Below are 25,377 nucleotides of genomic sequence, written 5' to 3'. Positions count from 1 at the left end.
CAACCACCAAAAACCAGGACACGTAAAAGAAAGAATATTGCGGGGAAGAGAGAGCAATTGGGAGTCATCATCTTGATCCAGTCGATGGCTTCGTAAAATTGTCAAAGTGCCTCACCTCGCCTTGTCTCCTGCAACGGCTTGTGAGATGGCCTCGATGCCCTCTCTCACCCACATCCGTCCTGCTCCTGCGAATTTTTGGTGCATCGGAGGACGGCTGGAGGAGTGAATTATCCACTGAGACGCGCCCATGTCGTTTGCAATTACCACACGCCTTGATGCGCCATCATTCTTCTAGCCCTGTTGGAGTCTTTTACGGTCAGCAGAGCGATATGGATGGGCGAGCGTCGAGGTGAGGTCAAGCGGTGCGGAAGGGTTGGGGCCGATGAGTGAGCGATGGGGTAAGATTGAGGGCGGGAAAGACGCAAAAGTCGTGCCTGCCCACATGGCTGAGGTAGGAAAGCAGCCGCTGCACCTGCCTACATGATGCAGACAGAATATCAGCCGTCGTGCATGCCGCAGGTAGGAAGGTAGAGGGCGACTGCCACGGTGTCTTGCAATGGTTCTTTGAATGATCGCATTGGAAGATAAGGTACTCTCAGATATAAGCGCTTGAATGCTCCTTGTGACTACCCGATCAAGAAAGAAATTCTCTCTATGTTCAAAGCATCAAGTGCTTGAATGCTCCCTGTGGCTACTCATCGAGAGAGAAAATTCTCTCTAAGTCCAAAGCATCAAGCGCTTGATCGCTCCTTGTGACTACCCATCAAGACAGAAAATTCTCTCCATGTTCAAAGCATCAAGCGCTTGAACACTCCTCATCTCAACGTGTTCTTACCCGGCAATAGGGACTCTCAGAATTGGCAATTTCTTTGGTCACCCACAGTGATACCGTCATGCGCTGAAGTTGAAGGAAAGACACAGTCACTGGGAGAAAGTCTGTCGGAAATCAGAATCGCCACAGAAGTTTCACAAGAGAATTGTTGGAATCGAATATGAAATGAACAAGTAAATTAAAACAAGTCTACAAAACATTACCAAGCCAAACAAAAGCCAAAACAGAGAAACAATTGCCAAAACAGGTCGAGCACTTCCAAATCCAACACCAGGAAAAACAGAATGTACAAGAACTATTTACATGAAAAACAAGACAAGGGCGAAACGAAACTGGGCACTACTCTGCGTGCCTCTCCCAGACCTCACTCAAGTACTTGCCATCAACAGGAGGACAAGCGACACTCTTTCCAACCTTCGCCAGCGCCTCATCCGTCTTCTTCCTGTCGAGCGAGAAGATGGTGTGACCGTTGTTGAAGTAACCGCGGAGGACCTCCCACTTGAGCTTGCCATCCTCGTCCAGGCTAGTGGCGTGCTTGTTGAGCCACTCGTCGAGCGGGATGAGCTGGCCCTCTTCCCTGCCCGGGTTGATTTGCGGAATGACCTGCGCCAGGTCCTTGAGCTTGAGCGGCTGCGGGTTGCCGATGTGGAAGATGGAAATGTCGTCGTGGGACAGCTGGTCGTGCGTTGCCAGCGTGTGCATTGTCGTCGCGAGCGTGTCGACTGGGATGAAGTCAATGTCCCAGGCCGGCTTGTTGGGCTCGTCTGCGGGAATCAGCCCCGTGTCGACCATGCCGAAGATCATGCGGCCGATGAAGCCGTCAGAGGGCTCGGGAACTTGAGTGGCGGAACTGGCTGTGACTGCTGAGGCGCGGTAGATGGTGACGGGGAATCCACGACGAGCCGCCCGACTGAGTAGGCGCTCGGCCACCCAGCGCGTCTTGAAGTAGCCAAAGTCGTCGGTGGGCGGTGGCGAGAAGTGCTCAACGTCTTCTTCAGCGATAGAGATTGACTTGCGCGTGAGGTTGGCGTTGACCCAAGCCTGAAGGTGTGGCACACTCCAAGTCGAGAGGTAATGAATCTCTGCCAGGGAGTCTCCAACTCCAGACAGCTCGACGAGGTCAAGAATAGGGCCCACGTTGGATTGCTTCAGGTCCCGGTAATTCTTGAGCAAATTGACATGTCCGCCGAGGTGGAAAATGGCGTGGACCGATTTTCCGAGAGCGGTGAACTGTGAGTCCTTGAGACCGAAGTGAGGCTTGCTGAGGACTCCTCGGACTGATCGAACGCGAGTGAAGATAGCCATTTCCATTTCTTCGCTGAGCAGGCCATAAGTCTTGAATTCTTGGAGAAGGACTGCCTTGTCACAGATTTCTTCGGACCCGAGGACGTGAACAGTCGTATTTGGCTCTTCGCTGAGGATGGTAGCGAGGAGATGGATTCCAATGTACGACTCGGCACCAGTCATGAGGATGGAGCGGATCGCAGAGCGCGCAATGGCAGATTTGGCGATGACCTGGTATTGCGAAGCCGAAGGCAGAGCAGACTCTTTCTCCCAATCGATGACCGAATCGTCTGATTTGCGAGACTTGGAAGGAGCCGACTTGCCACCAGATTGGATGAATGAGCAGATCGCTTCGGCCGTCGGATTCTTGAGGAGTTGCTGCATCGAAGGAGCGGTCTTGAAGGTACGCTTGACCTTGGATTGGAGGCGCAGGAGAAGAATGCTATTGCCTCCAATCGCAAAGAAATTGTCCTGGAGGCCGATTAGAGTATCTCTGCCGACGACGTCTTGGATCATTTGGAGAACCTTGAGCTCATTCTCCCCGAGACCCTCATTTTGAGTCGCAGCTTCGGTGGTCGACGACTGCTGCACTTGAGTTCCGGGGTAGACGAGATCCAATTGCCGGTTCAGCAAGTTCTGACGGTCGACCTTGCCGCCGATGGTGACAGGGAGGGAGTTGAGGAACTGGTAGCCGCTGGGGAGCATGTAGGGGTTCAGGTTTTTCGCGATGCGCTCGTGGAGCATGGTGACGTATTGGGCGCGTTCGGCAGGAGACTCGATGGGAATCTTGGTGACGATGAACGCGACCAGCTTTCGGTTGTCAACCAGGGAGGCATCCAGGGAGTCATCGTCAGTGCGCGCAACGACGGAAATGTCGACCAAACCTTGCGAGCCCTCAAAGGATTGCTTGTAGAGTTGCTGCTCGACCTCTCCGAGATCGATACGGAAACCCCTCAGCTTGATTTGCTTGTCTCCAGCGATGCGTCCATGGAATTCAAGCTGAGAGTCGGGGCGGAAGCGACCCTTGTCACCAGTCCGGAACATTCTTGTCCAACCTCTCTCGCGGTCATCGTCGGAGCACCATGGGTCGAGCACAAAAGAGTGTGCATTGGCGTCTGGGCGGTTGAGGTATCCAGCACCGACCTGGGCACCTCCGACCACGATCTCTCCAATCATGCCGGCAGGGAGTGGGTGAAGACGGGAATCGACAATGTAGTGGCGGCAGTTGGACATGGGATATCCGATGGGAATGCTAACGACGTCTTCAGCGGGATACTCGACTTTGTGGATGGTCGTTTGGACGACGAGTTCGCTGGGGCTCCATGTGTTGTAGGCAGTCGCAGGCGTTTGGAGGTCGTAAAATGCCTTGGCGACTCGCACGGGAAGGCGCTCTCCAGCAAAGTAGGCGACTCGGTAGTTCTTGCACTCGCGCAGCGCCTCTGAGTTGTGCTCGAGAAGCAGAGCGAATTGAGTAGGAGTGAAGTAGGTCACCGACACTCCTTCATTGCGCATGAAGTCGGCCAGGGCCGCGGGGTCCTTTCGTGTGTCGGGAGACGCGACGCAAACAGTGGCGCCAGTGGTGAGCGCCGAAAAGATTTGGACAATGGAAAGATCGAAACAAATTGAGGACTGGTGCAAAAACGTGTCGGAAGAAGAAAATTCGTAATCTCTTTGCAGCGTGCTCAGCATCGCCTGCGTGTTGGACTGGGTGAGAACGACGCCCTTAGGCTTTCCGGTGCTTCCCTAAAATCATGGCGTTTTAGCTTTGGTCCATGGTCGTGGCTGACCGTCTTACCGATGTGTAGATCATGTAGAACGGATCTGAAGGGCTCGAGACGGGAGACTGACCCAACTTGCTCGCCTCTGAGGCACAGCTTGCAATACCAACAAGGCGCACCGACTGGCCCGCCTTCTTCACAACCTCCTCTCCAACAGACTCCAATCCTTCGCCAACCAAAATCACCTCAGCACCAGAATCGGAAACCATGAAAGCCAGACGGTCGACGGCAAAAGTCGGGTCAAGTGCGACATAACCGTTGCGTGCGAGGAGCACTCCCAGCATGCTGCTGATCGCTTCAACACCGGGGTTCGACAGAATGGCGACGCGCTGAGACGGCTCGACACCAGATTTGGTCAGGACTGCGCCGATGCGCTGCGCCTTGTCCACAAGCTTCTCGTAGGTGATGCTGTCGCCGTCAGAAGTCTTGATTGCGGTGGCGTTGGGGCTGTCTTCCGCAGCACGCAAGATCTTAGTCAGGACGCTCTCTTCCTTCCAAGCATTCTCGGTGTACTGCGTGTTCCAGTACTTCTCCTTGAGGTGAAGTAGCTCCTTGCAGCCGGACATGTCAATTTCCTCAATCGGCTGACGGTGGTCTTTGACACAGCTTGCGAGGAAAGTCAAGAAGTTGTCGAGGAAGCGCTCCATGTCTTCTGCGCCGTAAAGATCAGTCGAGTACTCCAAATTGAGGTTCAGACCGTCAGAAACCGCCAAGGCTTCGAGCTGGAGATCGCAGGCCGTGGGAATGTCGCTGGATTCTACGTTGTCGATGTCGAAGTCGCGAGCGGAGAATGTTGGCATCTCTCCGTGAATTTGGTAGTTGACTGCAATCTGACCGATCGGGAAATGGCTCGAAGTCTTCTCTGCCTGGACTACCTCAACAATCTTGTCGAAGGGGACGTCCTTGTGGGACATCGCATCAAGGGTGCGACGGCGGCAGGAGGCGAACAAATCGTCGAAGCTGGTCTCGCATTCGTCACGGCACCGGATCGGGATCATGTTGACGAAGAAGCCAGTCACATCCTCCAAATCAGGGTGAGGACGGCTGCCGTCGATCATCAGGATAGTCATGTCCTTGTCTTCGGTGTACCGGTAGTAGAAGGCACGGAAAGCCGCCAGCAAGAAATGGAATGGGGTGGCGTTGGACTGCGAGCAAATGCGCTTCATGCGGTTCAGGAGGTTGAGGTTCAGCTTCGTCTTCAGCAAAGCCCGTTCGCGGCTGTCTACGGCCGGTCTGTTGCCCTTGGCAAAAGGCAACAGCCTGGATGCCGCGGGCGCATCCGCGAGCTCCTCCTTCCAGAAGCGAATCTCGGACGCGAATTCGGGAGAGGCCAAGAGGGCGTTGTGCCAAATGGCGAAGTCGGCGTAGCCAATCGATGGCCATGCAACCGTAGATAGGTCCTTGTTGCTCTCGATTGTGTCGTAAATGGAAACAAGGCGCTGGAGCCACGCCTTGGAAGAACCGCGGTCCACCGCGATATGGTGGAAAATGTGAACGACAGCAAATTCATCCTCGCCGAGCTTAACCATGGTCGCTCTCATGTTTTCGCCAGCCTCGATGTCCAACTCCTGGCTCTTGGACTCTGCGATGAACTTTTCCAGTGCACCTTCACGGTCACGGTGGCTCGACAGGTCCATGAAATCCATCTCAAAGCCATTTTCTTCCAACACCTCTTGCTCCGCAAACTCGTCTCCTTCGAAGTAGGAGGTGCGGAGAATCGCGTCGCGACGGACGATTTCGCGGTAGGTTTCAGCGAGGGCAGAAATCTTCGGGCGGCCCTTGAGATGGAAGACGGTGGAGAGGTTGAGCTGAGACTTGTCTTCCGCGAGGTTGTGGACCCACCACATGCGGCTCTGGAAAGTGGACAGCGGCACGGGTTGAGACTTGTCAGCGACAGGAATATCACCCAAGGTGGATTTCGCAACAACCTGGGTGTCTTTCTTGCCTTCAGTCTCCTTGGAAGCCTCCGACTCGCTGGCAGCAGCGGTACTGGTGCTCTTGGCCTGCGTAGCAAGCATCTCAGCAACCTTGGTGACCAAAGCGTTGATCGACTTCGCGCTGAGAACGTCAAACAGAGCGATGTCAACACCAACGGCTTTGCGGAACCACTTGCGGAATTCGACGGCGACGATGGAATCCAGACCATAGGCAGAGAGAGGGTTGCTGGCTTGGATGATTTCGACTGGAGTAGCCAAAACTGCAGCAACCTTGGCAATGAATGCCTCGAGAAGAATTGCCGTTCTCTCCTCGAGAGTAGTCGCCGCTTCCAACTGAGCCGTGAGGTTCTTGGTTGCCCCAGAGGTGTTGCCGGTCTGGTTGAAGTCGTGGTTCGCGTAAAGGTTGCGTTGCAGTGGCTTGGTAGCCCAGTCGACGTCTTTGCGAGAGAGGTTGAGTCCAGTGATGATCTGATGCTTGTCAACTCCTCGGCTGTCAACCGTCTCGTTTTTGTTTGACTTGACGGCTTCCTCGAGGAGGTACAGCAGCTCTTCTTCGTTGACGAGGTCCATGCCGATACGCTCCATATGCTTCTGGAGCGCAATGTCCTCTGCAACGACACCAATGCCGGTAATCGCTCCGACATTCATCGTCGTACCAGCAAGACCGTGCTCGCGGCGCTGGCGCATCAGCGAATCCATGTAGTTGTTTGCAGCCGCGTAGTTGGCTTGAGCCTTGCTGCCAATTACGCCAGAGACAGACGAGAAGCAGACGAAGAAGTCGAGAGAGAGACCAAGCGTGGCCTTGTGAAGGTTGAAAGTTCCGTTGACCTTTGGCTGGACACACTTCTGCCATTGTTGGAAGGTCATCTTTTCAAGAGGTGCGTCCTGCAGAACCATGGCGGCCTGGAAGATACCGCCGAGCTTGCTTCCAACCGACTGCACGCAGCCCTCGACGTCAGCGTAGCTCGAGACATCTCCGCGGTACACATCAACAGCGACATCCCGCTTCTTCAACCAGTCGATGGTGACCTTGGCTTCCGGGCGGTCCGCGCCAGATCGAGAAAGGAAGACGAGGTGCTTTGCGCCCTTCCTCACCATCCACTGAGCCAAAGTGCGACCGAGACCGCCTAGTCCGCCGACAAGCAGGTAAGCCTTGGAGGGGTCGAAGATGCTGGTGTTGCGGTAGCTGGGAGGGAGGACGGGAACGACATCGTCTTTGTGGGGAACGAGCACCACTTTGCCCATGTGCTTTCCCATCTGAAGAAGACGGAAACCGGCCTGTGCATCAGCGTATGATACCTCCTTGACTTCAGGAAGTTGAATCTCGCCTTCATGCACAAGCTCGCAGCACTTTCGGAAGATGCGGGCGCCAAGAGTCTTGTTGAGCTCAAAGATGGTGATCAAATCGACGCAGGCAAAGGTGACGTTCTTGCGGAAGGGGTCCATATCGAGCTTTGTGTTTTCGTGAATATCCCTCTTGCCGATTTCGACGAAACGACCGAATGGAGCCATGCTGTTCCAGGCAGCGTGGAGCAGCTTGCCAGCAAGACTGTTCAGGACAACGTCGGCACCCCTGCCATCCGTTGCCTTGAGAACACCCTCGACGAAGCTGTCGTCACGAGACGAGAAGATGCAGTCGTCAGGAATGCCGTACTTGGACTTGAGAGCATCGCGCTTGGCCTGAGATCCGACAGTGGCCAGCACTTTGCATCCGGCGCGCTGAGCAAGCTGCACCGCCATCTGACCAACACCACCCATGGCTCCGTGGATCAGAATGTTCTCGCCAGGTTGCATGTTTGCGACGTCAACCAGTGCATAGTAAGCCGTGGTGATGATGAGCGGCAGTGCAGTCGCAGCAGAGAACGGCATGTCCCCGGTAAGCTTCCAGCAGAGAGAGGCCGGGTTGCGCACGATGCCGCGGTGAGCACCCTGGCCGGGCCTCCATGCCACAACGCGGTCGCCAGCTTTGAAGTCGTCCGGGTTGACCTTGGATCCAGTGCGCATGACGATACCAGCGCACTCGTCGCCCAGCTTGTAGTCTTCGATGATGCCCATGGCCGACGCGATGTCTCGGAAGTTGATGGCGGAGGCCTTGTTCTCGATTTCGATTTCATCGTCCGCGAGTGGGTTGTCTAGAATTTCCTCGTCCTCTTCGAAGTAGAGGGTTTCCAATAGACCGACCTTGCCGACCTTGAGAGCAAGTGGACGCCTTTCGCCGAATGGTTCCAGCCTGGGCTCATGTCCAACGCCGTTGCGGAGCTTCGAATTCAGGGAGTCATCAGCCTCCACGCGAGGAATATAGGGAACGCCGTTGCGCTTTGTGAGCTCGTCCTCATTGAAGCCGGGGTTGAGTGCTTGGGCGATGGTCTCGACAGCCGAATCAGCGGCAAAATTGTCTTCGAGGTCAACCACAACAAGACGAAGTTGATCGTTTTCCATATGAGCGACGCGAGCGAGACCTATTACCATGGCGTGATCTGGGTTGGTGCTTTCCATCGTCGCTCCATGCGTGAGCCACACCGCGTTAACAGCTTCCTCCTTGAGCAGAGCCTGCGCGCCCTCGTAGAAAGAGGGCCTGTCGAAGCTGTCGCCAAGGCTGGAAAGAACGATGAAGTTACCGGCAGGAGGGGCGTCCTTGGCCAGAATTGGGAAGGTTGTGGTGGTGATAGGAGCTTTGAGGCTCTTGCGCAGACCAGCGAGGATAGCGTTGGCGACGTCTGACTTTTGCTCTGGCATGATGACATTCACAGCGCCATTGATTTCGGGCTTTTCTTCGGGCTTCCGCAAGACAGTGAGGTTGCCAGAGGAAAAGACGCTGGTGAAACCGCTGAGCTCTGCGCTCTGTCCGTCGAGAATCGCAAATCCACCTGCCTTCACCAGAGAAGCAGCGTCGAGATCAGCCTTCCCGCTGAGAACAATCAAATCGTAATTGTTCTCCGTGGGCTCAGAGAACTCCACTAGACCGGAGCGCTCCTCCTTCAAGCCGTCAAATTGTTCGGCAGAGAGAGAAGGAGAGAACACATCAAGCTTCTTGAAGCGGCGGCGCTCGTACTTTGTGCCACCAAGGGTCTGGAGCACCTGTTGAGTCCTTTTAATACCCGAGGTGAGATGGAATATCTGAGTGTCCGGGTACTGGTGCGCAAAGAGATCAACAACGTTTGCCAAGCTGTCCAGGCCAGGAATCTCCATTCCGGGCTTGATGAGCTCGAAACAAGGCTGCCAACGCTGTCTGAAGAAGAGGGAGCGCTTGGAGTTGCCGTCATCATCGTCCTTGCCCAAAGATGTGACTTGGAGGCCTTGGAGTTCAACCAAGAGCTGATCAGCATCCGGGGAGTATACCAAGAGGTCGTTGATGGCAACTCGGGCAGTGGGGAGCTCGGTCAAAGAGCACACCTTGAACTCCTTGTCCTGGAAGAGAGGGGCGTTGATGAACGTGCCCGAGAGGGTCAGCGAGCGGACAAAGTTGGGGACGTAGGGCTCCTGGAGCGGGCGACCAAGACGCGATTCGATGGCGTTGAAGATGACGTGGAAGACAGCGTCCAAAAGACTCGGGTGCAGAATCGTCGCGTCATAGGGCTCCTCGCTTCCGACAGCAAGCGGCTTGTACGTCAAAGGCGCAATGGCGTATCCCGGAGCGCTTTCCAAATCTCCGGAGATGAGGCGGAAGTTCTCCCCATACGAGAGACCAAGCTTGTCGAGATGTCTGTAGAACGCATCGCGACCAACAGAGCGAACAGTCTCTTTGCTCAAAGCTTCGAGGCTCGGGTAGGAAGCCAAGGTTTGGACAGCACAGGGCTCGCCATTCTCAACGGAGACGATACCGTGGCAGTGCTCAGTGCAACGGCCAGACTCGTCGTAGGAGGAGACAATGAACTCGTGCCAGATCTCAGAATGGCTCTTGGAGGACGTTCTCAGGGGCTTGAGCTCAAGAAGGATCTCCGAGCCCATGGTGGTGTCGCTGAGAGTCAATGCCGACTTGATGACAATGTCCCGGAGCACCACAGACTTGATGGAAGACAGAGGTTGGTCGTTCAGGCGGATTGCAGCCTCGATGGCCATGCAAACGTAGCCAGCACCGGGGAAGATGGTCTTTCCGTCAACAACGTGCTCTGTCAACCAGGGCAGCTCGTTCAGGTGGAGATAGTTCCTCCAGCGTGGGTGTCCCTCGACAGAACCTGGCACAGGAGCTCCGAGCAAAGAGTGCCTGTGCTTCCTCTGGCGATGCTCCTTGATGTACCTTGTCTCGGCCCAGTATCGCTTGTGGTCCCAGGCGTAGGTTGGCAGATCGAGCAGCTTGGTGCCGGTAGGGACGCTAACACTTGGGCCCATTTCGGACAAGAAGTGGTCCCGGTTGACAGCGTCCAAGTCGACAGGGTAACCGTGAGCGAAGAGCTGACCTGCAAGCTGGAGCAGGCAGTTGTAGTCGGGCTCGTTCCTCGTCAAACTGGCCAGGTAGGGGACCTCAAGACGCAAGGACTGGATGACCTGACGAGAAGGTCCCTTGAGAGCAGGGTGAGGACCAATTTCGACAAGCAGGTCTACGTTCTGAATGTCCTCGTCGTCCAGGAGAATTCCAGTGAGAGCGTCAGAGAATCTAACAGTGCCCTTCATGTTCTGGGCCCAGTATTTGCCACCCATGTTCTGCCAGTCGGCGAGGCGAGCGGTGACGGAGCTGAACATGCGGCAAGACGGTTCCTTTGTCTTGAACTGTGGGCATGTGTTCAGGGCACGCTCGTACGCGGGAGCCAAGGGGTCCATGTGATGGGAGTGGAAGGCTTGGGCGACCTGGAGCTGGCGAGCAAAGACCTTGCGCTCGGTCAGCTTCTCCTTGATTTCCACAATAGCGTCCTCGTCGCCAGAAAGGGTGATGCTCGACATGCTGTTGATGGCAGCGATGCCCACGCGACCCTTGTATGGCTCAAGTTCCGCCTGGCATTCGGCTTCAGTCAGGCCGACTGCCATCATGGCACCCTTCTTTTGAACAGCGTCCTTGACCTCCGTCGTGTTTGACATGTAGAGACCTCTGTAGTACGCGGCGATGATGGCGCTTTCAAAGTCAAGGACGCCAGAGGCATAGGCTGCGCCCATTTCTCCGGACGAGTGACCAATGCAAGCAGAAGGCTCGATACCCCAAGCCCTGAGCTGGTCCACGATCGCGAGCTGCAGAGCCGTGCAAATGGGCTGAGAGAAACGAGTTTGGCCCAGTTGGGAGTCTTCCTTTCCGCGAGACAACTCCTCAACGACAGACCAGCTCGGGCGGTCAGGGAGTGATCGGAGCACGCGGTCGCACTTCTCCAGAGTTTGCTTGAACAGGGGCGACTCGTGGATCAGCTGCCTACCCATGGCGAACCACTGGGCACCCTGACCGGTGAAGATGAATCCTAGGCGCGGGTTGGTCGTGTTTGCGTTTCTCCAGTTGGCGACTGGGGGCGGCTCGCTCATGTCCTTGATAAGCTCCTCAATGTCCTTTCCGATGGCGAAAGACCGAGCCGTGTGACGAGTACGGCGCACAGAAAGGCTGTGCACGAGGTCGGCCAACTTCGCGCCGGGATGCTCTCTCAGATATTCAATGAGCTGTCCGACCTGCAGTTTCCCAGCCCTGTCGGTGTGGGCTGAGAGAGGAGCAATGAAAGGCCTTTTGGCGACCATGGGCGCCAGGGGTTCCGGGAGGAGCGGCAGAGATTCAACGATAGGTTCAGGCGGCTGGTAATCTTCAAGCACCACGTGCGCGTTGGTGCCCCCATACCCAAACGAACTTTTGTGTTGTGTTAGCAAAGATGGCTATCACAGGGGAAGGGGGAAAAGGGGGTGAGTTAGGACTTACTTGATACTGGCCCTGCGGGTGCCGTTTGGACCAGGCTTCCAGTCCATGAGCTTTTGAGGTACGGTGATTTTCCAGTCGCTGAACTTGATGGCCGGGTTGGGGTCCTCGAAATGCATGTTCGGCGGAATCTGTGCCTTTTCGAGGGCCATGGTCGTCTTGACGACGGCTGCAAGACCAGAGGCACCCTCCAAGTGGCCAATGTTGGTCTTTACCGAACCGACAATGATGTTGTCAGTTCTGTTCGGGGAAAACACTGCGCCAATGGCCCTAGTCTCGTTCGGATCTCCCGCTTTGGTGCCCGTACCGTGAGCCTCGAAGTACTGGGTTTCGGCGGGATCCAGCCCGGCATTCTCGTAAGTGGCCCGGATAAGCGCCTCCTGGGCGTCCGTGTTGGGGTAGGTGATGCCCTGTTTCCGACCATCGTGGTTTACTCCAGTGGTACGGACGACCGCGCGGATGCGATCTCCGCTCAATTCCGCGTCGCTGCGGCGCTTAAGCACGACAGCGCAGATACCTTCGCCACGAACATAACCTGACCCCTTCTCGTCAAAAGCCCGGCAACGGCCGTCGGTTGAAAGCATGCCGAGGTCGGTCATGGTGATGAAGATGTTGGGATCAAAGTGAAGGGAAGATCCCACGACGATGGAAATGTCGGCCTCTTTGTCGTGGAGAGAGCGGTTGCCCAGGTGAAAGCAGACCAGGGATGAAGAGCAGGCCGTGTCCACTGTTACGCTGGGGCCGTGCAGGTTGTAAAAGTAGGAGATTCGGTTGGAGAGGATTGCGTTACCCGTACCGGTGACCGTGTACTTAGGGTAGTGTGCAAGGTCTTTGGTGGTCATTGCGTTGTAGTCGTTGGTGAAAGATCCGCAGTAAACAGAGGTTTGGGTGCCGCTGATTCCGTCGAGCGTGATTCCGGCATCTTCGAGGGCCTCGTACACAACTTCTAGGAGCAACCGCTGCTGCGGGTCCATGGCCTCGGCCTCTGCGCCGGAAATACCAAAGAATCCAGGATCAAAGTTTCCAATGTCCTGCTCGAGGAAGTAGCCCCACTTGGAATTTGTCTGCACGGCGTCAGTAGATTTTGGTGTTGATCTCAGGCAGATACTTACAGTTCCCTTGTTTGCGCCATCGGCATGAAAGAAGGTGTCCACGTTGAAGCGGTTCTCGGGCATCTTGCGCCGCATGTCCTTCTGGGCGACGATGTGGTCCCATAGCTGGCGATAGTTCTGGGCGCCAGGCACGCGGCAGGCCAACCCAACAATGACAGAAGGGTCCTCAGAAGGAGGCGCTGAGCTGTGCGAGGACACCGAGGCGGACAATCTGGGGCTAGAAGCCTCGCTAGATGCTTTAGGAGTGCTTGAGGTAGACATTATTAGAGACGGGGCGGAGGAGCAGGTTTGGACGAATGGCAAAAATGGATAACCTGCAGTACGAAGGAACAAGTACTTGAATATAAAAAAAGTTAGATTTACCTCTGGTCTAGATAATACCTGAATTGGCATGGTGGTGTCCGCGGTGCTATCCGTCAGCAGGCGGACTGCAGGGTATCTGGCCGCCGCTGCGGAACGGAGCGCCGACTCGTGGAAGCGACGTGCAGCGCAGACGAACACCCATTGCTCCGCCACTCCGAAGTAAAAGACGCCCTCACGCACGAGCAGGATTGGACCTCTCCGCAAGATAACCTGATTGTTGTTGGTAAACATGGCGCAACCTCTCCGTCTCGCCTTTTTCGGAGCCACCGGCGGCTCCATCGCGGCGAGCCTCGTTCTCGCGTTGCAAGGCGGCTATCAATGCTCGACGCGTTTGTGCTTTGGCATCCCAGGACCTGACAGTTAAGCGCTGATTTCGAGATTGCAGTGGTTCGTAGTGAGCAGAAGCTACTCGGCATCCTGAAAGAGCGCAACGTTTCCGACGCAGCCATCGCAAGTCATCTCCGCATCGTCACTGGCTCGGTCAAAGATCCCGAAGCTGTGTACCGCACCCTCGAGCCAGCCGTCGACATAATCATTTCTGGAGTCGGAGGCAAGCCGCAGTTCACACCGAATCCTCTGAAGCCGACCTTGGATGACCCGTCCATCTGCCAGGACGCAACTCGTACAATCTTCGATGCAGTCCGTCGCCTCGGAGGGGCGCGACCTCAGCTGGTTGTGCTCAGCACGACTGGTATCAGCGACAGTGGTCGAGACATTCCCATCGCCATGATGCCTCTGTATCACTGGTTGTTGGCGGTTCCTCACAAGGACAAAAAGGTGATGGAGGATATGATTGTGGCCGAGACACAGAAGGCTGAAGCGGAGCGAGCCATCGACAGCGCTCTCATCATCCGGCCCAGTCTGTTGACAAACGGTCCCATGACATCGATGGACAAGATTCGGGTGGGTAGCGACAAGGAGCCGCAGATTGGGTACACAATCAGCAGAGATGATGTGGGCTTGTGGCTCTTTGAAAGCATCAAGGACGGCAAACGCGGGGCGGGCGCTCGGATCGTCTCCATCACTTACTAAGCAACAGCTGGTGGAGAGACGGTCGATGGAGGTGAGCGGCCATGCTCTGGTTTTTGTTTTTGTTTTTTCTCCTCTTTCTCGTCGTTGGCAAAGCAGCTCAAGTGTAATCTAATGAATATGAATTTTCATCCCTCGTTTCACTTCCTGCCTCCGATGCCTCCCAAGCCGACCAACAAGTTTTTGCGATAGAGCTGACAGAATGGAATTAAATAGCCAATCAGGGCACGGGAAGTGGAAAGCGCATTCATTGAGGCCGCTCGGCGAGTACGCGACAAATCCAATACGATAGATGCATTGACAACGCCCGATGTAGACGCCTTGACACGTGACTGCGCGATGCTCCTCCGGAAAGGTGCTTGACGGCGCCGCTGCCGTGCGCCACACTTCAAAGAAGGAAAGATGCCTGACAGAGAGTCGCAAAAGAAATGAGAGTTTGGGGGAAAGGTGCTCGACTTCTCCTTGTGTTCTCGGACTGTGTGCATAGGGAGTGATCAAACACCTCGCTCCCTCGAAACTTCGACGTTTGCGCTTACAAAAGGATGGCTTTAGGGAGCATTCAAACGCCCCGCACCGCCTCGGGGTCGCTGTTTCTCTTGCGACACTCTGTGACCTCTGCCGCAGTACGCACCATACATGATAATCAAAAAAAAAGAGAAAAAAAGACGAAAAAGAAAACAGAAAGGGAGAAAACCGAAAGCAAAAGCCATGAACCTGGCACGCCAGCCCTGGGTATTCCTTTTCCAGACTCCTTTACTCATGGAACTCAATGCAGAAGGAGATCAGACAGGTCAACAAAGAAGAAAAAGAGAGAAAACACAAACTTTAAAAGCAATGGAGCATGTTGTAGGTCGCCTCATGCTCATTGCAAGTGAAGGCCGGGAGTGACCGTGAGATCTCTTCGAAGGGCTCACGGCGCAAATTTCTTTCTGAGAGCCTTTCCATCATCTCAGAGAGCCCGGTTTCGGGTTGCGGCTGTTCTTGCAACTCCAGGTGCCCGTTTGCTGCTTCGAGGGCCTCACGGCGCGCATTTTCTTCTGCGAGCTCTTCCATCATCTCAGTGAGCCCGGTCTCGGGTTGCGGCTGTTCTTGCCACTCCAATTGCCCGTTTGCTGGCAAGTGCTCTTGAGCTTGCCCTATGTTGGGGTCCAGGGTGTTTCCCGCTTCCGTATTTTGCGCCCCAATGAGGTAGCCGTCTGTGTCATACACGTAGGGCTGACTACCAGTATGCATGGGGGTTTGAACGTCCATCGGGGGTTGACCATACGGCGGGTATTGACCGTGAGTCTCGGCTTGCGCGGACATGGCGGCGTATGTGTCGTGTGGGGTTTGGTTGCCACCGTCCTGTTCTGTCCAATTGTGCATCCCGAGATCCTGGTGCCAGTTTTGTCCGTTTTGGTCGTGGACCTCCTGTTCTGGAACATTCCACATGCTTGAATTCAGGTTTGAGTGCGGAAACCCATTGTGCACTTGTACTTCGTGGGTGCCGTTATCCAGACCTTGGAAATTACCCATGCTCTGATGCTGATTGAGGTTCAGCTGCGAAAACTGCCCGGTCAGAGTGCCGTCATCCTGTCCTGTGACATTGCTCATGGCATAATTCTGGTTGAAGAACGGGTTCCAAGGTTGTACGGTTTGGTTCCAGCATTGTACGGTTTGGTTGCCGTTGTACGGGGGCATGTTCTGCCCCGCGTATGCCCCCGGAGCCATCCCGCCAATATACTGGACGGGTTGCGCGACAGGTTGCTGGACGAGTTGCGGGATAGGTTGCTGGATGGGTTGCGCAACCGGCTGGACAGGTGGCGCGACTGGCCCACACATGGCAGGCCCGGGGACCGTTTTCGACTTCCTCCGTTTACAATGCGGCAGGCCCTCGCCGAGATTTTCATCGGCTTCGCGACTCCTCTTGTTCGCCTTGGTGTCTTTATGGTTGTCTGTAATGAAGACGGGGGCGGACACAGCTTGTGCGACCATGAGCCCCTGGTCTGTCTTGAGGGTAAATAAGATACTAAATCCGTTAGTCAGAAGTTCTTGGAATGAGCAATGACCAAATACTTACCGGTACCCGGGTTTCTCAACTTTGTGATGGCGGCAGTAACAGGCAATGCGCACATGAAACTTCATCTCCCGAGCGTTCCTCCCGGGGCAAATGTCCCAGTTTCTGTACTCGTTGGAGTTGATCATCAGTGCGCGATGCTTGGCGTACGATTCCCAAATGGGGTCCTTCTCGGTGCGACCTTTGTCGCTCTTTCGCCCGGCGCGCTTGTTTTCACGTTTCATGCATGTTGCGCATATTCGGGCCTCTCCTCCCTCGGACACCTCGCTCTTGGGTTCGAGGCCGTACTGAGCCCTTCGCAGGGTCTCCCGCCGGAGATCCTCTCTCTCCATGGCCGCAGAGCTTACCAGCAAAGCCTGCAAGGTGTGTGTAGCTGACTCTGCTTTCTTGGCAAGACTCCTGCAGTTCGAAAGCCGTTCCCGAGGCATGTGCAGACTTCCAATCCCAAGGGGTCCGTCGGCCAAGGTCAACTTGACCTTGATTTGGGTTTCGGCACGCGAATACCCCTCGCAATCCATCTCAATTGTGAGACTTGGCTGGGGCGGCTGGTTCTCTGGAAGCCCCTCAAAGTTCTCCGGGCCCTGTGTGTTCTCAGGGACATGCTTCTTGCAATTAGTATTTTGTAAATGAATTGGGCTCTGTATGGCTTGCACTTACATATTGGGCCTGATTGGCAGAATAGTAGCCTGGGTTAATGACTTGCGACATTGTGAATTTGGAGCTGTAGATTTGGTAAAATTTGGAGACGGGTATTACAAGGCTGAACCTTAACTTCTGGCGTCGGCGCTGGTGGTCGCTGGCGTAAAGTGCGTTTGCTGGCGGTCGAAAGGTGAGGGTGGAGTGGACAAGAGCGGCTTCGTGTGCTGATCTTTGGAGTTTGATGGAGGATGTCGGCGGGCTCCGCGGCTTTTTGAAGACTTGATGCCTCGAGCTAGTGATGTGTGGTAGAGCTGTAACCACTGTTTCCCATTGAGAATTCGAGTTCGGACTGCCTCTCGAGCCCTTGTGATGCGCCTGGTACGGCATGTTGGAGTCACAACCAACGCAAGACTTTGGGACCGCGGTGAGTTCTGGATGAGCGAATATCGGTAGGCCATGTAGAATCGCTAAAAGGCTGCCTGGTTGAATGTCCCAACCCATCAGCAGAGTGGAACAAATTTCAAGCAACCGCGCCATGTCCAATTGTCGCCTAGCCCACATGTTGTATCTGAAAGTTGCAGCACGGTTCCCTCGTCCAAATCGAGAGATCGCCTGGGTTTCGGCTGTGGCCGAGCGATCTGCGGGCCTTATTGCTCCATTCCCCGCAAAGTTGCGGAGATATCGTGGTTAACTAATGTTGAGCTTCATGTTCGAGGTTTATGCCCACATTTTTTTTCTGCTCCATTAATTTCCTCACTTTACATTTCAACATTAACCCTTGCGCTGAAGGGTTTGAGGGAATACTTGAGGAGACTTTTTGATGCTCCTCCTTTGCGTCTCTGGTGATGCTCAGTACTCCGTACACTCCGCCGACAAAAGGACCGAGTCGTTCCAAACGTGAGTTCCTCACCAGTGGCTCCATTGACCTATAGCAGCTAGTCAGTACCAGAGCAGGCTTTGATTCGCGTATCGCCCGCGAGCGCATGGGCATACGATTCATGGAACCGAAGTGGACCGGGGGCATGCATTGAATAGATCACACTGAGCAAAACTATGGACCAGCAATCTGATGGTACTGGGTCCAATCTACCAGCGGAGCGCCCGGAGGTCGTGTGATGGGATAACTTTTCGCGTGTTGGGAGGACTTGCCGGCCGTGGTGTCGAGCGTTAGTCGAAAGAAACGTGGCTTCGAGTGGCACTGCTCAGCTAGATGCTGCTCTCTCATAGTTTTTGCATTTGCAGTCTTCGCGCGCAATTTTCAATGGAAGTCAACTCTCGAGTCATCAACTCTTCCATGGCCGCGTATTGCAAGTGCGATCGTAAGCCGATGGTGGCCGAATTGTGCGCGTTGTGCCATATACACAACTATCCCTTTTCAAACGATTCGTCCTCATTCTGCATGTCCAGCAGCATATTGTGATCCGGTTCGTCTCGAATACTCATGATATGGCATACCAGGATGCGCATGCCCATCTCCAAAGCGACCGTGCGCAGGGTGGTCCACTCTCGGACGCGCTCGCGCAGCGGTGCCTCTGTGCTGCGATGACTGTCTAATCTTGGATCCTTTGCCGCCAAACGGAGAAAGAAATACAAGAAGAATTCTCTTGATAGTATTGCGTCCCTTCCAGGTATGGGCGATGCAAAAGCACATTCCGAATCCAGTCCTTGGTCGCCTCGTTCTGGTTGGTTGTCGCGTCCGTGCTTGTAAACGCGTCGCAGCGCGTTGATGCACACGGCGGGGTAGTTTCGCGCTTGGCCGGGGAAGAAGTCCACCTTTTTGGGGTTTATCAGTTAATGGCCATATCCAGACGCGAATTACCTTGATGATTCCATCTCCTAGCAGTCCTTTCGGAAATACAATCTCGTCTCAAAGTCCTTCACCTCCAGATACTCTCAGTCTGGCTAAGAACTGCTGGACATGGCAAGTGTCCCCAGGCCTTGGTGTGCTTCTTACAATTCCAGGATTGTTCTGAACAAGAGCGAATTTCGAGCCTGCGTGAATGTATCATTGATGTCAGCTCCGGAAATGTCGTGTTGTTCAGACAGTCTTGCGTCGCATTCATTTGGATCAATGTGGCTACAGTCCTTCACGTTCCATGTTGGCGAATCGAGAACTCACTGAGAAGCTCTGGATAAGACTGGGCGTTTTCGGCGGCGCCCAGCTGCAAAAGACGTCGCCCATGCCAGATATAATTTTTTCGGAAGTTTCGAAGCCATGGTGGATCATCACTGGCGACAGTGTGGCAAAAGGATCCTTTGGTGTTTCTATTCCGTCTTCATCCAGTCGTAAATCTTCCTCTGACGTCGGCAGTCTTGATGGCACGTCCTTGGTGTTCTGCTCAAATATGGGACAAGGGACTCATGACAGCTGTATCCAAGCTTTGCTGGAAAGAAAGGGCTGCACAGTTTGGGACACCTTTGCGCAGCAAAATCCCTGGCCTCAGGATTCACATCGTCCAAATTGAAGTAGATTTGCCGGCAATGCTGCGTGTTGGCGTCTGTCATGGCCCAAACACAGTGCACAGCAACAAAACATTCATTGGTGCGTCTAGCGTACGGAGCGACGAACGCCAGGTGCTTCCAAAACCTGCCATAAGCGGTTAGTTTCTCTGTCCAATCTAGCCCAAGAATGGTGCGTTCGAAACTGGGGCTCCGCTGCTTGACTCTCGCCACTTGATAGCTGGGCTTGTGATGCTACGGTCTGCGGAGAGACAACTCCCCAGGACAAGGCTTTCCACGCCCTGAACATTTTGCAAGAGCTTTCTGGGACAAGCGACCTTCCCAAACGCACTCGTGGGCGAGCAGCAAATCGGCTCGTCGGTTTTCATTCCATGATAATCTGTGTGAGCTGCATCAACCGCTCTCGAAACTGCTTCGCGAATTACGTCTGTTGGTCGCTGGTAGGCCGCCTGAAGTCAGCATCGGTTTCGGCTCTCAACAGCGCGCGTGCGACTGGTTTGCGCATCTCGCAATTCAATCAGCTCCTCATCGTGCAAGGAACCACATCATGCGAGGGCGCGCTCGTCATGTTTCAGTCGGGCCGTGAAGATGTTGGTGTGGATTTTGCCCTATAGCACGATTTGTGTGTTGAGGTTGTTTGCCAGCGTTACAGGCTTACTAAGCGCCTGAGCTTAGCCTTTTCGGGCTAGTCCGCAGTCTGTGCCTTCTCGCCGCCGGCCTGTGGGCCTGCTGCAAATTGTCAGTCAACAAGTTCGAACATGCAGCCTTTTCCAAAACGCTTCCAGAACCGCCCCAGATCAAAACAAAAGCAAATGGCATAGTTATATTCTGTCAAAAAGACAAAAAGAAATGCGTCGGCCGGGAAAACGCAGTCGCTCATACCGTGGCTGCGTAATTCAACTTTTGCGCCCCCTGCCCCCTGACGACCCCTTTTTGACCCCCTGAGACGGGATCCTGGTTTCCACAACAGCCCGGAAAGCTTCCCAAATAACCGGTGCGGTCGCTGTACATCTGTAAGCAAGAGAGCGTCGGCTCGGCCGTTTCTCAGCCTTCCCTTCACCAAAATTGCTGAAAAAAAGCCAAAAAGTCTCGAAACGCTCCCAAACCTTCACCAACTCATTCTAGAGCTTTAAGATGTTAAAATTAATGCTCTAGAAGAGCAAAAGAATAATGCGTCGGCCGGGAATCGAACCCGGGGCTGATCGAGACATGAATTGCAAGCCCAGTAAATACTCGTAAGCCTTACTTCGAATGGCAACGATCAATTTTACCACTAAACCACCAACGCTGTTTGTGATTGATTTATGAAAGCATGGCCGCTAAATGTATTTATATACCTTTTTAATATCCACCAGACCATAAACAGCCATTTGATTGATTGATTGATTGATTGATTGATTGGTAGTTTTACGTCCCGGTTAAGCCCTAGTGGCTATTCAAGGCGGATCTATCTACAGGAATTGCCGTAGTAAACGTGTAAAGAACTTGGGGTTTTCGCTGGAGACGCTCGTGCGCGGAGTAAGGTCGAGAGTGGTTGGCCGAGGCTTGTGGCTCGTTGCGCCTGTCGTCCGAGCTGTAGTTCGCCCTTAAGCCACCCCTTTTTCGAGAGATACTCACAGAGGGTGACGAAAGAAATTGCTAATCCAAAATTTTCTATTACCAAGTCGGAACGCGTAGAGACATGGAGTATTCAGGCTCTTGATGCTTTGAACATAGAGAGAAATTTCTCTCTTAATGTGTAGTCATAGGGAGTATTCAAGCGCTCACTTCTAATTATGTGACGACTCGAAGCTGAGCTCAAGTTGAATTTCTTTCGTCACCCACCGTGTACTCAAGCTCCTGGACAGTTTTGGATGATTGGAAGTTTTCAGAGTGGGCTGAGCCCTACAGCTTTTGACTAAGCGGAGTACCGACATGTTTCGAAGTTGTTGGAGTGGTATCTCTTGCGGCAACAAAATACCAACACCCCAACATCCAAGATCAATTTTTGCATCAAAAGACACAAATGTCTGCTCGCGCACTTGGACAAAGAAATCTCGCGGTCTCTTCAAGTTACATCAAGTTGTAATACCAGTCTCACATGTTAGCGTGCAGCATTCGCGGAAGGAACGACATCACCGCGGACCTACTTCTGGCGCCGAACTGTGACACCAGAAAAGAGACCAGATGAGACAACCACTTTGCGTATCTAGACTACTGTCGTGTTTCGACTTCTTCAAATCAAACTTCATCGCGCCACTACTTCCTTCATCGTCGCAGTCTAAGCTCAAGATAAAATGACTGCGCCGCTGCTGGACGTGCAGTTGCTGACAAGCCTCTTTCCTCACGACCCACGAGGGCTGGAATACAGCCTCGCATACGTTTACGCCGCCGCAGCGCTACTCGCTTTTGCAGCTGAAAAAAGAATCGCAGAGCTCTGGCAGCAGATCGCAGTTTCCCATGCCGGAAACCCATCGGCGCAAGCAACGGCAGCGCGACGCGTCCGAGAAGCCTTGTTGAAAGCAAGCCCGCTGGTCGGGTTTCCTCGAGTATGATCATTGCAGCCATGAACGCTGAATTCACAGCTAACAGTGGTTCAGGGTATCAACGGCCTCGCCATCCTCCGATCCGCCATCCACAGCACCTGTCCGCGCGTCGCAACAGAAGTCGAACGGGACCAAGAAGCTCGAGAACAAGTACCAGTGGCCAAGCGACTGAAGCGTGGAAAGGAGTTCTTTCGTCGTCTATATGCGCAACACACTGAGCGCGTGCTACGCAATCTGAATACTTCTTCTGGCGGCGTGCTCGGAGACGTTGCAGTTTCGTGCGTCTACGGGGACTTGATGGCAGACGAGCGCATTTTGGACGCAAAAGAGAGCGCACTGCTCGAGTTTGTTTGTTGCTACGCCGTTTCGGCGGCGCTGCAGGCCAAAGGGTAGGTTTTCGCTCGATGCTTTGTGATTGCCAAGATATTTCTTTCCCCTTGCAGCTAACAGTGGTCAGTCACATGTACGGCGCGCGCAATATGGGCAACTCGGGAGTTGAAATCGACGCCGCAACGAAGCTAGTATCTCACATCGCAGAGGTTTTGCAGAAAGACTTTGACACAAGAGAGATGGATTTTGTAGAGCGGGTAAAGGCATGGTAGACGGGTAATGACGTATCTACTTGATGTCAGGTCGTGTAACGTCGCATAGACAAGAGATCCTGTTTCTAAAGCCAAGAGGACTTCCATAACGCTTACACAGCAGTGATAGTCGGCACATGAGTTGGAATACGGTAGATCTGCGAGTTGATCCTCCTGCCAAGATGCATGGCGAGATAAAGGATTAGATATTAGAGCGAATGGGACGTTTTGCGGACCAAATTTCCGGTTTAGATTCTGGTCAAGCTTTTGAAAGTAGGGACATAAGTGACAGAAGCCCTGAAACGTGAACGGCTAAAGAACATGTTTGGTGCTGGGCTCAACGGCGGCCGTTGCGTTGCTTTAATTGTAGCCACTAGGAGATGCGCGACCGGGATCTCCGCCTACATTACACGGCAGGCCCACGTTAAGTAGCTCAATGCGGCGAAAGGTTATCTAACCCATGCAAGGTAGCCAAGGCCAATTATTCGCCGAACCACTTTTTAACAGCTGTTGTCGCTCGCATCTCGCATTCGGGATCCATGTCAGACTAGTCTGGGTTTGCGGCTCCCGACTTTTTGGTTCAGCATGCGCTTGTTCGATTTTTTGTACGTTGTTGGTGTTGGAGTGCCTGCGCTCGCCTGCGAAGACTGCTATGGACCGCAGAACGACGTCGTCATGACCCGCAAGGTCAAGCGGATGCAACCGGACGCCAAAGAGGCACCGTATCCACCTCAAAGACCACTTGAATGGGGTCAGATCAACTTTCTGCATACGACTGATACACATGGCTGGCTCGAGGGGCACATTAAAGAGGAGAATTATGGCGCTGATTGGGGTGACTTTGTTTCGTTTGTGGCCGCCATGAAGCAAAAGGCCGAAGATCTCAAAGTTGATTTGCTCCTGATTGATACTGGGGTAAGACAGCCCCCTACTGGAGAAAGCATCACTGAGGCTTGTAGGACCTCCATGATGGCGCTGGTCTTTCCGATGCAACGGATCCCAACGGTCAGCTTTCGAATCCCATCTTCCAAAACATCGATTACGATTTGCTCACCATCGGGAACCACGAGCTCTACGTGACAGAGATTGCGTATGAGCACTTCAACCAGTTCGCCAAGGTGTACGGTGACCGGTACTTGACGTCCAATGTCCAGATACTCAACCCAGCGAATGGCCAATTTGAGTACATTGGCAAGCAGTATCGGTACTTTACCACGGAACGAGGAATGCGCATCATGTCGTTTGGTTTCATCTTCGACTTTGACAAGAACTCCAATGTCTCCAAAGTCATCAAGGCCGATGATGTGATCAAGGAGCAGTGGTTCCAGGATGCTCTGAACTTGACGCCGGTAATCGACTTGTTTGTCATCATCGGACACAACGCGGCGCGGACCACCGACAAGACCAGCACCATGGGAAAGTACTTCCGCGCTATACGCGAGAAGTATCCGTATACACCCATCCAGGTGTTTGGTGGACATACTCACCAACGAGATTTTGTCGTCTATGACAACAAGGCCACTGCGTTGGAGTCCGGGCGGTATTGCGAGACCCTGGGATGGCTTTCGATTACAGGCTTCAACGAGTACCAAGTGGAGCCGCCTAAAACAGTTCCACTTGCTTCTCGTCCAGCTAAACGGGTCGAGGGCGCTGACCGTGACTCGTCGCTTCCAGAGTCCGATTCTCCGTCTTCGCTGCTCTACTCGCGGAGGTACCTCGACTGGAACCGGTTGACGTTTGCCTATCATGCCGATGGCAGCCAGGACACTGATTTCGACACCCAACAAGGCAAGGCCGTGACCGCCATGATAACCGGAGTCCGGAACCAGTTGAATTTGACCAAGGTCCTCGGGTGCGCTCCCAGGACGTACTGCATCAGCTGCAAACCGTTTGGAGAAGAAGGCAGCATCTACAAAGTGCTCGAAGAGGCCATGGCCAAAGTTGTGGTGAACGAAGAGCGAAAGGACAAACCTCGCATCATCTTCACCAACACTGGAAACATCCGCTTCGATTTGGTACAGGGGCCATTCACCTATGATGACTCCTTCATCGTTAGCCCGTTCGAAAACACCTTCAAGTACATCAAGGACGTACCATGGGACGAGGCGAAGACCGTGCTCGCAACCATGAACGCTGGACCCTACCAAAAGCGTTCTCTGGATCTTTCGACGCGCGACTTTCACTTTACTCCCCTGACCTTTGTCGACCAGGAAGAGTGTCTGGATCCTCCTGTCATACATGACAGTCTCAGGAAGCGTGGCGAGCCTAACAGCGGGCTCGTCCGCCGTTCGGATTACGATCCCACGCCCGGATACGTTACCAAGGATGATTTCGGGGAAGACGGAGACGATACGCCGCACGTGAATATCACGACTTACGAGCTGCCAAACGACGTCCAGGCGAATGCATCCTTTCCAACGGATGGCAGTGACCCTGACAAGGTGGATGTCATATACGTCAGCTTCATTGAAAAGTATGTGATTGATGCGCTGAACAAGGTCGGAGGGAAGTATAGCTCAAAGGACTCATCGTTGTACCTCCCCGAGTCTTTCAAGAGCAATCAGGTCATGCCCAAGTTTGCGGAGCTGGAATGGCAAGCAAACATCAACAACTGCCCGGTCGGCAAAGGCGTTGGATATGACAAGCGGAAGGCATAGTCGGGGGATTTGGGATCTGGTTTCGGCAAAGAGGAGGATAGATTGATCAATGTATGAGGTTCATTGGAGCCATTCTTCAGATGTTGGTAAAGTGTTTGAGTTGGAACACCTTGAGGGATGGACTGACCTAGCGTGCCGCAGTGCGGAATAATTCCGCAAGAGCTCCCCACCCTAGCTTGATGCTAAACAACGGCTCTTCCAGTGCATCCGGCTCGACCTTTACAACTCCCAGTGTCCAACCGATCTTTCCTTCAATTGATGCTTCTTGGTCGTGCGCGAACACAGCTGATTAGAACTTGTCGA

The 25,377-nt window shown here is 53.9% G+C and overlaps 5 protein-coding genes and 1 non-coding gene across 6 annotated transcripts; 3 read left to right on the top strand and 3 right to left on the bottom strand.

Moving 5' to 3' along the window:
* Window positions 1-1,016: 1,016 nt before the first annotated feature.
* BKA78DRAFT_272365 (uncharacterized protein) lies at window positions 1,017-12,935 on the bottom strand. The gene is made up of 4 exons (XM_066885530.1): window positions 12,765-12,935; window positions 11,656-12,716; window positions 3,912-11,586; window positions 1,017-3,859 (listed from the first exon to the last, which is right to left on the bottom strand). Exons 1-4 carry the CDS (start codon window positions 12,837-12,839, stop codon window positions 1,172-1,174), a joined length of 11,499 nt encoding a protein of 3,832 aa, XP_066740508.1. The 5' UTR covers window positions 12,840-12,935; the 3' UTR covers window positions 1,017-1,171.
* Window positions 12,936-13,055: 120 nt separating this feature from the next.
* Window positions 13,056-14,494, top strand: BKA78DRAFT_323514 (uncharacterized protein). The gene is made up of 2 exons (XM_066889212.1): window positions 13,056-13,456; window positions 13,513-14,494. Exons 1-2 carry the CDS (start codon window positions 13,357-13,359, stop codon window positions 14,157-14,159), a joined length of 747 nt encoding a protein of 248 aa, XP_066740507.1. The 5' UTR covers window positions 13,056-13,356; the 3' UTR covers window positions 14,160-14,494.
* A 429-nt stretch (window positions 14,495-14,923) lies between these two features.
* Window positions 14,924-17,238, bottom strand: BKA78DRAFT_382617 (uncharacterized protein; the record flags this gene model as incomplete). Its single annotated transcript, XM_066893040.1, has 3 exons — window positions 14,924-16,164; window positions 16,216-16,814; window positions 16,870-17,238. The coding sequence occupies 3 exons, from the start codon at window positions 17,236-17,238 to the stop codon at window positions 14,982-14,984; spliced, it is 2,151 nt and encodes a 716-aa protein (XP_066740506.1). The 3' UTR covers window positions 14,924-14,981.
* A 3,244-nt stretch (window positions 17,239-20,482) lies between these two features.
* BKA78DRAFT_t156 lies at window positions 20,483-20,599 on the bottom strand. The gene has a single exon. It is a non-coding gene; the product is annotated as a tRNA-Gly (tRNA).
* A 988-nt stretch (window positions 20,600-21,587) lies between these two features.
* On the top strand, window positions 21,588-22,438 carry BKA78DRAFT_256867 (uncharacterized protein; the record flags this gene model as incomplete). Its single annotated transcript, XM_066885132.1, has 3 exons — window positions 21,588-21,839; window positions 21,891-22,225; window positions 22,294-22,438. 3 exons carry the CDS (start codon window positions 21,588-21,590, stop codon window positions 22,436-22,438), a joined length of 732 nt encoding a protein of 243 aa, XP_066740505.1.
* Window positions 22,439-23,410: 972 nt separating this feature from the next.
* On the top strand, window positions 23,411-25,233 carry BKA78DRAFT_31068 (5'-nucleotidase). Its single transcript, XM_066888144.1, has 2 exons — window positions 23,411-25,156; window positions 25,216-25,233. Exon 1 carries the CDS (start codon window positions 23,644-23,646, stop codon window positions 25,072-25,074), a length of 1,431 nt encoding a protein of 476 aa, XP_066740504.1. The 5' UTR covers window positions 23,411-23,643; the 3' UTR covers window positions 25,075-25,156; window positions 25,216-25,233.
* The last annotated feature ends 144 nt before the right edge of the window (window positions 25,234-25,377 follow it).

Source organism: Phyllosticta capitalensis (assembly GCF_038381095.1).
Source record: "Phyllosticta capitalensis strain CBS 128856 chromosome Unknown BKA78scaffold_10, whole genome shotgun sequence".
In the NCBI taxonomy this organism is placed as follows: Eukaryota; Fungi; Ascomycota; class Dothideomycetes; order Botryosphaeriales; family Phyllostictaceae; genus Phyllosticta; species Phyllosticta capitalensis.
Note: the sequence above shows the minus strand (reverse complement) of the source record. Positions and strands in the feature narration are given on the sequence as shown.

Coding starts and splice junctions, on each gene's coding strand:
- BKA78DRAFT_272365 (XM_066885530.1), bottom strand. CDS start 12,839: ATGCGGCGCAAGATGCCCGAGAACCGCTTCAACGTGGACACCTTCTTT. Junction 12,717..12,764: donor ATGGCGCAAACAAGGGAACT/GTAAGTATCTGC, acceptor GACGCCGTGCAG/ACAAATTCCAAGTGGGGCTA. Junction 11,587..11,655: donor ACCCGCAGGGCCAGTATCAA/GTAAGTCCTAAC, acceptor ACAACACAAAAG/TTCGTTTGGGTATGGGGGCA.
- BKA78DRAFT_323514 (XM_066889212.1), top strand. CDS start 13,357: ATGGCGCAACCTCTCCGTCTCGCCTTTTTCGGAGCCACCGGCGGCTCC. Junction 13,457..13,512: donor CGGCTATCAATGCTCGACGC/GTTTGTGCTTTG, acceptor TCGAGATTGCAG/TGGTTCGTAGTGAGCAGAAG.
- BKA78DRAFT_31068 (XM_066888144.1), top strand. CDS start 23,644: ATGCGCATCATGTCGTTTGGTTTCATCTTCGACTTTGACAAGAACTCC.